Source organism: Salmo salar, chromosome ssa14 (genome assembly GCF_905237065.1).
Source record: "Salmo salar chromosome ssa14, Ssal_v3.1, whole genome shotgun sequence".
NCBI classification, from domain to species: Eukaryota; Metazoa; Chordata; class Actinopteri; order Salmoniformes; family Salmonidae; genus Salmo; species Salmo salar.
Window position 1 is genome coordinate 91,422,716 of NC_059455.1, and position 11,229 is coordinate 91,433,944.

At 48.5% G+C, this 11,229-nt stretch overlaps 1 protein-coding gene across 2 annotated transcripts in view; it reads right to left on the reverse strand.

Moving 5' to 3' along the window:
- Positions 1–772: 772 nt before the first annotated feature.
- The window catches only part of LOC106570604 (SH3 domain-binding protein 5), a 25,167-nt gene continuing 14,710 nt past the window's right edge, over positions 773–11,229 (reverse strand). For both annotated transcript variants that reach the window (XM_014143063.2, XM_045694959.1), the window contains 6 exons: positions 5,847–6,011; positions 5,522–5,652; positions 4,719–4,761; positions 4,425–4,638; positions 4,027–4,338; positions 773–3,362 (listed from right to left, as the gene is read on the reverse strand). In XM_014143063.2, coding sequence (XP_013998538.1) covers positions 3,217–3,362; positions 4,027–4,338; positions 4,425–4,638; positions 4,719–4,761; positions 5,522–5,652; positions 5,847–6,011 — 1,011 coding nt within the window. In that variant the 3' untranslated portion in view covers positions 773–3,216. The remainder of the gene's footprint in view (positions 3,363–4,026; positions 4,339–4,424; positions 4,639–4,718; positions 4,762–5,521; positions 5,653–5,846; positions 6,012–11,229) is intronic.

Genomic DNA, 11,229 nt, shown 5'->3' on the forward strand with positions numbered 1-11,229 from the left:
TGGCCCAGTCAGAGTCCTGACCTCAATCCGATTTGAGAGGCTGTGACATGACCTCAAGAGAGCAGTTCACACCAGACATCCCAAGAATATTGCTGAACTGAAACAGTTTTGTAAAGAGGAATGGTCCAAAATTCCTCCTGAAAACGTTTGGTTGAGGTTATTGCTGCCAAAGGAGGGTCAACCAGTTATTAAATCCAAGGGTTCACATATTTTTCCCACCCTGCACTGTGAATGTTTACATGATGTGTTCAATAAAGACATGAAAACATGATTGTTTGTGTGTTACTAGTTTAAGCAGACTGTGTTTGTCTATTGTTGTGACCTAGATGAAGATCAGATCAAATTTTATGACCAGTTTATGCAGAAATCCAGGTATTCCCAAAGGGTTCACATACTTTTTCTTGCCACTGTATATACAGTACCAGTCGAAAGTTTGGACACTCCTACTCATTCAAGGGTTTTCTTTATTTTAACTATTTTCTATATTGTAGAATAAAGCGTCCCAAGCGTCCCCTCAAACTCCATTTGTGGGGAGCAATTTCTCGCCAGGGACCAGGCCCATATTTGATTTTTGATGGTAGGTTTAGCTATTTACAAAGCAAATGGTTACATCAAATATTGTAGCCTACACCTGCAATGTGTTCCACAATAATTCACTGTTGCCTCCTTATTCAGGTATCATGGCTCGAGAGTTCTTTGAGGAAGAAATCATCAAGAGATGTACTGGACCCTATGTCAGAGACAGTGGTGTAAAGTACTTAAGTAAAAATACTTCAAAGTTCTAAGTCGTTTTATTGGGTATCTGTACTACCAACTTTTACTTTTACTTCACTACATTCCTAAAGAAAATAATGTACTTTTTACTACCTGACACCCAAAAGTACTCGTTACATTTTGACAGGAAAATGGTCCAATTCACACACTTATCAAGAAAACATTCCTTAAAATTGGCTCATTGATCCCCCCCCCCTCCTCTCCCCTGTAACTATTCCCCAGGTCTTTGCTGTAAATGAGAATGTGTTCTCAGTCAACTTACCTGGTAAAATAAGGGTTAATAAAAATAGCTCAGGACTTGGGAAACCTTTTCACCTCCCTATCCTCACTGGACTCTCGTTCATTCAGTTTCTTCTTCACATCAGCAAAGAAGGACTCCGTGATTCAGAAACCCTATATAGAGGGGCTATCCGTCTTTCACACTGTGGTAAATAAAGCCAGTTTGTTATTTCGAATTGTTTCTATCTGTTTTTAGAGGGAGAGAAACCAAAATCAGCTCTAACTCCCCCTTGTGCTAGTGTGGTGCAATGACAGAATGATGCAATTTACCACAATCTGCCACCATCTACCACAAACGGTTGCGGCATAAACTTGAAACTTTTAATTGAGGAACCACACATGCTGTGGGATCAGGGGTTGCTCATTGGTCCAGGGTTCAGTGATGTCACAGTGTGTCTGTCCTTCTGTTGTCCCCTCTGGGGAATCCCTGCTGAGACCACATTAACCTCTGCCTCACATCCCCACTGAGATAACATTAACCTCTGTCTCACATCCCTGCTGAGACCACATTAACCTCTGTCTCACATCCCTGCTGAGACCACATTAACCTCTGTCTCACATCCCTGCTGAGACCACATTAACCTCTGCCTCACATCCCGCTGAGACCACATTAACCTCTGCCTCACATCCCTGCTGAGACCACATTAACCTCTGCCTCACATCCCTGCTGAGACCACATTAACCTCTGCCTCACATCCCCACTGAGACCACATTAACCTCTGCCTCACATCCCTGCTGAGACCACATTAACCTCTGCCTCACATCCCTGCTGAGACCACATTAACCTCTGTCTCACATCCCTGCTGAGACCACATTAACCTCTGTCTCACATCCCCACTGAGATAACATTAACCTCTGTCTCACATCCCCGCTGAGACCACATTAACCTCTGTCTCACATCCCCACTGAGACCACATTAACCTCTGTCTCACATCCCCACTGAGACCACATTAACCTCTGCCTCACATCCCCACTGAGACCACATTAACCTCTGTCTCACATCCCCACTGAGACCACATTAACCTCTGTCTCACATCCCCACTGAGACCACATTAACCTCTGCCTCACATCCCCACTGAGACCACATTAACCTCTGTCTCACATCCCCACTGAGACCACATTAACCTCTGTCTCACATCCCCACTGAGACCACATTAACCTCTGTCTCACATCCCCACTGAGACCACATTAACCTCTGTCTCACATCCCCACTGAGATAACATTAACCTCTGTCTCACATCCCCGCTGAGACCACATTAACCTCTGCCTCACATCCCCACTGAGACCACATTAACCTCTGTCTCACATCCCCACTGAGACCACATTAACCTCTGTCTCACATCCCCACTGAGACCACATTAACCTCTGTCTCACATCCCCACTGAGACCACATTAACCTCTGTCTCACATCCCCACTGAGACCACATTAACCTCTGTCTCACATCCCCACTGAGAGCACATTAACCTCTGCCTCACATCCCTGCTGAGAGCACATTAACCTCTGCCTCACATCCCCGCTGAGACCACAAGTCAACAGTCACATCTCTCTCCAGGGTTATTCCAACAATTAGCAATAGTGGAAACACCCTCCAGTTTACACAATCCATTGTTTTTAAGTCCATGACAAGATGTGTGCAAGTGCACCCTTGTGTGTGGAGAATCAGGATGCAGCCATAGCGATGTCTCCCCCACAATCCCCAGGTTTCCATCATGTTGACTTCCCCTTCCAGATTCCTCCCGATCAGTTCTGGACAAGATCCAAAATGGCGCCCTATTTCCACCAGTGGAGGCTGGTGGGCAGAGCTATAGGAGGACGGGCTCATTGTATTGGCTGGAATGGAATGGAACGGTATCAAACATATGAAAACCACATGTTTGACTCTGTTCCATTTATTCCATTCCAGCCATTACAATGAGCCCGTCCTCCTATAGCTCTGCCCACCAGCCTCCACTGATTTCCACTATTCATTATTTCCTATGTATGGAATAGGGGCTGATTTCAGATTTGCCTCTGGAGTGAACAAAAACACGTAAGTCCATAGAAAGCCTCATAGTTCAGAGTTCAGAGTTCAGGTTTAAAGGTCATGAGTCAATGGTACAATGTGAGAGGTGAAGCCTTCTGTCCGTTATTCGTTGTTGGTCAGGAGGATGATGGGAACGGGGCTATGGGTTGTGGGGTGCGGGGCTAGAGGTCGTCTTAGGGTCATCTTTGGGGTCGTCCTTCCCAGGATGCAGTGGGTGCGTTATGGTCAGGGTCATCTTACTCAGACCCGGCTCCAACTTCTGCTCTGCCCCCTCTGCTCTGTCCCCTACACACACACACACACACACACACACACACACACACACACACACACACACACACACACACACACACACACACACACACACACACAAAGCAGGGTAAAGGGTGAAAAAGCTTGTTTTCTAAAATGCAATCCTTTAACTACACTGAACAAAAATATAAACGCAACATGTAAAGTGTTGGTCCCATGTTTCATGAGCTGAAGCTTATTTCTCTCAAGTGTTGTGTTTAAATGTGTTTACATCCCTGTTAGTGAGCATTTCTCCTTTGCCAAGATAATCCATTCACCTGACAGGTGTGCATATCAAGAAGCTTGTGCTGGGGACAATAAAAGGCCACTCTAAAATGTGCAGTTTTGTCACACAACACAATGCCACAGATGCCTCAAGTTTTGATGGAGCGTGCAATTGGCATGCTGACTGCAGGAATGTCCACCAGAGCTGTTGCCAGATAATTGAATGTTCATTTCTCTACCATAAGTCTATTGAGCATGTTTGGGATGCTCTGGATCGAAGTGTACGACAGCGTGTTCCAGTTCCCACCAATATAGTAACATCTTTGAAATTGTTGCATTTTGTGTTTATATTTTTGTTCAGTAAAGTAACCCAATAATCCAAACAATAATCACATTTATAGACAGTCACTGGAACACACACACACACACACACCTCTCTCTTGGTCGCAGTCTGGGTCTGGGGAGGAGGACCCACTGCACTGGGAACGGGGGCCGAGGTGAGGACAGTCATGCCCAGAACCACACCTCGACTCTGGGCTTAGCCAGCCGCCAGGACTGGGTCCCTCCATGGTACTGGGACAGGACGAGGAGAGGAGAGAGGGGGCAGAGGAGAGGTAGGCAGAGGGGGTGAAGAAGGAGGAGGAGGGATGAGGGGAGGAGGAGGTCATGTCGAGGGGAGCGGAAGTGGAGTGTGATTCTGTCTCTTCCTCTGATCCTCCTTCTTCATCAAACGTCACAGACACCACTGGAAAACATACACACACATTAAAACACACACAGATATACACATTAAAACGTGTGTGTGTGTACGTATGTGTGTGTGTCACTCACTGGACAGTCCGTCTGACTCCATCTTGAAGTTGGTAATGTCATCATGGCCTCCTTCCCCATCAGCCCCCACGCCTCTCTCTCTGGTTCCCATGGTGGAGCATCGCCGGGCGTGGATCTCCTCGGAGATGGTCTCTAGGTTACGAAGCGCTGTGCGGTAGTCTGCCTTGGCAACGGTCACTTTTGCCTGATGCTCGTCTACGCAACGTTTTAGTTGCTGAGAGAGAGAAGAAAGTAGGGGTGTTACACACACAAACAAGCTACTATCGATTCGGAAACAATGAACACTGTACATACCTCCAGTTTTAGGTAGTATTTCGCCTTCAGTTCAAAATATGGCCTGTAGGTGGAGAGAGAGAGAGAGAGAGAGAGAGAGGGTGGGCAGGAGAGAGGATGGGCAGAAGAGAGAGAGAGAGAGAGGGTGGGCAGGAGAGAGAGAGAGAAAGAGAGAGGGTGGGCAAGAGAGAGAGAGGGTGGGCAGGAGAGAGAGAGAGAAAGAGAGAGGGTGGGCAGGAGAGAGAGAGAGAGGGCAGGAGAGAGAGAGAGAGAGAGAGAGAGAGAGAGAGAGAGGGTGGACAGGAGAGAGGATGGGCAGAAGAGAGAGAGAGAGAGAGGGTGGGTGGGTGGGCAGGAGAGCGAGAGAGAGAGAGAGAGAGGGTGGGCAGGAGAGAGAGAGAGAGAGAGAGAGAGAGAGAGAGATTTGAGTCAGTAGTTCTGACATGGTGCTGTAGAGTTGTTATAGCAACCATGAACCTCTGGTAAAAATAACACTGCACTTCCAAGAGCTGCAACATTCCGCACACACACACACACAGTGCCCAAACTCACACACACATATATACACACACACACACACATATATACACACACACACACACACACATATACACACACACACACACACATAAACACCACAGCACAGGCATACTCGGCTAACATCTGGAAGACATCACACACACATTGAGCAACGAGAGGCCCAAGATAGATGTGGTGTATCCATTCCTCTCTCTTCTCAGCAGTCAGTTACAGTAACAGGACCAAAACACACACATACACACACACACACACACACACACACACACACACACACACACACACACCTGGACTTGTTGATGGTGCGTTTGAGTTTCTTCTCCAGCTGTCTCATATGACTGATGCAGGCGTTGTATTGGTTCGCCGTCTTTCTGTGCTCTAATTCGCTACGAGTCTTCGTCGTCTCCGCCTCCATCACCTGCAACAGCCAATAAGGTGACAGAGTCAGTCTGTGGCGTGTGTGCTTTGATCTAGTCCACCAAAATCAAGCTAATACACCTAATGATGTCTAATCAGCATCAGCACACACCGTGGCTTTCCAGGACCAAGAGTTACCCAGCCTTGTAGTAAGATAATGTTTTTATTTACTTCTAAGTATAATTCCATCAGTACCCTGTTGGTGGCGTGGTTGAGCATCTCCTGCCAGGCTGAGTCAAACTGTCTGCTGTCCTCCTCCAGGAGTCTCTCCTCTGCCAGGGAGATGGTCTCTTTAGCCGCCCCCAGGATCTCCACCGCCCGCTGGAACTCCCCTGTCGCCCTCTGGGCCTCCAGCTGGGCCTGGGAAGAGAATGATTCAATGTATTTTAATGAATACTTTCATGATTCAAGGGAAATTTGCTGACCAGCATCTCATTGACTGACCAGCATCCCCAACTAGCCAAAATCTAAAACTGACCCTTACCTTAAACCTAACCTTAAAAGTGCACTATGCAGAAATCCCTCCACCATTTCCTGGTTTGGTCAAATTAGAATAGTTTGCCTAATTTCAGTTTATATGATAAAACAAGCAGTCATTGTGTTGAGAATTATTGTACCATCTAAACAGCTGTGAAATATTTTATCCATAACCACAAATATAGTATTTTCAGCTGTTTGAAGCTGGTGTACAAAACTGAAAGTGAAAGACGCAAAAAAAAACTAAACTTAAGAACGGGAGGCATAGAAATAGCGCACATAGAACAGATCTACCGCTTCTTAGACTTGCTTTCAATGAGAACGACAGATCTATAACTCACATTTCTATGTGAATTTGGTCGGGTCGCCCCAAAAAGTGACATATTGCAGCTTTTACCAAACCCTTGACCCTAACATTAATGTTAGGCACGTACCCTTCCTTTTTCTGGGGAGGAGGAGGAAGGGGGAAGGGGGAGGGGGAAGAGGGAGGAAGGGGAGGAAGGGGGAGGAAGGAGGAGGAGGAAGGGGGAGGAGGAAGGGGGAGGAGGAGGAAGGGGAGGAAGGGGGAGGAAGGAGGGGGAGGAGGAGGAAGGGGAAGGAGGTGGGGTCGAAAAGAGAAGACAGTTATTCAAAGCGAGCAGCTTCACTATGTGGCTGCTGTTGAAATATGAATAGCTATATAGGCTTATACACACACACACACACACACACACATGCATACATGTTTCTCGTGATTGTTTAAATCCCTTTATCTCTCCCTGAGTGCAAGATATGAGAGAGAGAGAGAGAGAGAGAGAGAGAGAGAGAGAGAGTGGACAGGAGAGAGAGAGAGAGAGAGAGCGAGAGAGAGAGAGAGACAGAGAGAGAGAGAAAGAGAATGATGGATAGAGAGTGTGAGTATTTAAACTGATTATTCAACAAACTGAACAAAGAAGTATGATGCTCAAACTCAAAAACAAACTAATTTCCATCACAAAGACCTGTTTTCATCCCCCTTCATTTCTTTCTGTAATTTATTCCTCCCACTCTATTCTTCCATCAATCTCTTTGTGTCTGTGTGTGTGTACATATACACTGAGTGGACAAAACATTAAGAACACCTTCCTAATATTGAGTTGCCCTCAGAACAGCCTCAATTCGTCGAGACATGGACTCTACAAGGTGTCAAAAGCGTTCCACAGGGATGCTGGTCCATGTTGACTCCAATGCTTCCCACAGTTGTGTCAAGTTGGCTGGATGTCCTTCGGGTGGTGGACCATTCTTGATACACACGGGAAACTCTCTTGAGAGTGAAAAACCCAGCAGCGTTGCAGTTCTTGACACATTCAAACCGGCGTGCTTACATATTTTGTATTGTCCATTCACCCTCTCTGAAAGGCACACACACACACAATCCATGTCTCAATCGTCTCAAGGCTTAAAAGTCCTTCTTTAACCCGTCTCCTCCCCTTCATCTACACTGATTGAAGTGGATTTAACAAGTGACATCGATAAGGGGTCATCGACTGACCAGGTGAATCCTGGTGAAAGCTATGACATAGAAAGAGCAAGTGTTCCTAATATTTTGTGCACTCAAGTGTATGTGTGTTTCTGTCTGACAGCTGATTTGTTAAATAGCAGCACTGACTGCTGCCCACCAGCCAGCTCCCTTCGCCCAGTACATAACAACAGCAGGCTTTCATAGTCCAAGGTGTAGGCAGGAGATATGAGCTGAGGGAATGAGATCGGTATTTTACCATGACTGTGACCAAGCCACCTACAACAAAACACTGTCAAACAGACAAACAGTCTTTGTTGGTGTAGGCTGCAGATACATTCTTAGTGTTGTCTCAATTGTCTTTGAGTGCTGACCGTCTCATATTCACTGTGTCATTCACATTCAATTGTCTGCTTCAGAGGCCCTGTTTATACCTGGTTCTAACATGTGTCCTTTATACTGATCTTGTTCACATTCTGATTGTGCCCATATTTGTAGACAGGTGTAGATGATTAAACCTCCTGACTGCATCCGGATGGTGGTCAGGAACACATTGTGTCTGGATATCTTAAACATCCTGATCCAGTCCTCCAAAATCACTATTAACTTATAGCATCAACATGTGTCTTAATATAAATAAATAAATATTATTTTTGAAAGAATATCTGTCAAATAATTTGCATACAGGGAGAGACCAGGAAATCTGGTCACAATGTGGACACAGTGAACTGATAAAAGACACATTTGAATAATATCATGTGTAGGCGCAAATCTGGGCACCAATCAGAATGTGGACAAGATCGTGACACAGGACAAATGTTAGCGGCAGGTATAAACGAGGCCTTGAGTCACACTGTTTCAGACACCCATATGGGTTAGATCTAGACCCACTTCAATAGTCTGGTTCATACATAAACCCCCAGCAGGCTGAGGGCCCTAATGAAGTGTTCATACATAACCCCCAGCAGGCTGAGGGCCCTAATGAAGTGTTCATACATAAACCCCCAGCAGGCTGAGGGCCCTAATGAAGTGTTCATACATAAACCCCCAGCAGGCTGAGGGCCCTAATGAAGTGTTCATACATAAACCCCCAGCAGGCTGAGGGCCCTAATGAAGTGTTCATACATAACCCCCAGCAGGCTGAGGGCCCTAATGAAGTGTTCATACATAAACCCCCAGCAGGCTGAGGGCCCTAATGAAGTGTTCATACATAAACCCCCAGCAGGCTGAGGGCCCTAATGAAGTGTTCATACATAAACCCCCAGCAGGCTGAGGGCCCTAATGAAGTGTTCATACATAAACCCCCAGCAGGCTGAGGGCCCTAATGAAGTGTTCATACATAAACCCCCAGCAGGCTGAGGGCCCTAATGAAGTGTTCTTCACATATATACTATAGGAGTGAGTGTCAAAGCAGTTCTATAGTGTGATAGCAGTTCTACAGTGTGTGAGTGCTAGGGTCTTTATCATAAACAGAGCTTTCAAAGGTCAGAGGTTATCCAAACAGATAGCTGAGGAGAGCCGTGAGAACACTTACTGCCTAAAGGGGAACCTCTGGTTCTCATCTCCAGCACTACCCAAACCCAGCCTCTCTCTCCCCTTCCTCTATAGCCCAAACCCAGCCTCCCCCTCCCCGTCCTCTATAACCCAAACCCAGCCTCTCTCTCCCCGTCCTCTATAGCCCAAACCCAGCCTCCCCCTCCCCGTCCTCTATAGCCCAAACCCAGCCTCCACCTCCCCTTCCTCTATAGCCCAAACCCAGCCTCCACCTCCCCTTCCTCTATAGCCCAAACCCAGCCTCTCTCTCCCCTTCCTCTATAGCCCAAACCCAGCCTCTCTCTCCCCTTCCTCTATAGCCCAAACCCAGCCTCCCCCTCCCCGTCCTCTATAACCCAAACCCAGCCTCTCTCTCCCCTTCCTCTATAGCCCAAACCCAGCCTCCCCCTCCCCTTCCTCTATAGCCCAAACCCAGCCTCTCTCTCCCCTTCCTCTATAGCCCAAACCCAGCCTCCCCCTCCCCGTCCTCTATAACCCAAACCCAGCCTCTCTCTCCCCGTCCTCTATAGCCCAAACCCAGCCTCCCCCTCCCCTTCCTCTATAGCCCAAACCCAGCCTCCACCTCCCCTTCCTCTATAGCCCAAACCCAGCCTCCACCTCCCCTTCCTCTATAGCCCAAACCCAGCCTCCCCCCTCCCCGTCCTCTATAACCCAAACCCAGCCTCTCTCTCCCCTTCCTCTATAGCCCAAACCCAGCCTCCACCTCCCCTTCCTCTATAGCCCAAACCCAGCCTCTCTCTCCCCTTCCTCTATAGCCCAAACCCAGCCTCCCCCTCCCCGTCCTCAATAACCCAAACCCAGCCTCTCTCTCCCCGTCCTCTATAGCCCAAACCCAGCCTCCCCCTCCCCGTCCTCTATAGCCCAAACCCAGCCTCCACCTCCCCTTCCTCTATAGCCCAAACCCAGCCTCCACCTCCCCTTCCTCTATAGCCCAAACCCAGCCTCCACCTCCCCTTCCTCTATAGCCCAAACCCAGCCTCTCTCTCCCCGTCCTCTATAGCCCAAACCCAGCCTCCCCCTCCCCTTCCTCTATAGCCCAAACCCAGCCTCTCTCTCCCAGTCCTCTATAGCCCAAACCCATCCTCTCTCTCCCAGTCCTCTATAGCCCAAACCCAGCCTCCCCCTCCCCTTCCTCTATAGCCCAAACCCAGCCTCTCTCTCCCAGTCCTCTATAGCCCAAACCCAGCCTCTCTCTCCCAGTCCTCTATAGCCCAAACCCAGGCTCTCTCTCCCAGTCCTCTATAGCCCAAACCCAGCCTCTCTCTCCCAGTCCTCTATAGCCCAAACCCAGCCTCTCTCTCCCAGTCCTCTATAGCCCAAACCCAGCCTCTCTCTCCCAGTCCTCTATAGCCCAAACCCAGCCTCTCTCTCCCAGTCCTCTATAGCACTCTAATACTTGTTTTATCTTAGACCCCACTGTACCCCCTATCATCCCAAACTCCCACCTCCACTCTAGGTTTGGGGTTAACAGGTTCCGCTTGAGCAAACCCACCACCAGAGAAGAAGACAAAGGGAGTACGGGATGGAGGGGGGGGAGTGGAGGGAGAGGGAAGTGGAGGGAGGGAGATGTGGAGGTGGAGGGAGAGGGAAGTGGAGGGAGGGAGATGTGGAGGTGGAGGGAGAGGGAAGTGGAGGGAGGGTGATGTGGAGGTGGAGGGAGAGGGAAGTGGAGGGAGGGTGATGTGGAGGTGGAGGGAGAGAGGGATGGAGGGGGAGGGAGGGAGGGAAGTGGAGGGAGGGTGATGTGGAAGTGGAGGGAGAGAGGGATGGAGGGGGAGGGAGGGAAGTGGAGGGAGGGAGCTGTTTTTCTCCTCTCGTCCATTGTAATCACTTTGACAGACAAGCAGAAGTTGCAGAAAACGTTCTGACTCCTCTCGCTCTCTCTCCCTTTCTCCATATCTTTCTTCTTCTCTCTCCCTGACACCTCACCCTTCTCTCTCCTCTCTCCCTCATTCCTCCTCTTCTCTCTCCCTGATACCTCCCGCTTCTCTCTCCTCTCTCCCTGATTCCTCCCTCTTCTCTCTCCCTGACACCTCACCCTTCTCTCTCCTCTCTCCCTCATTCCTCCTC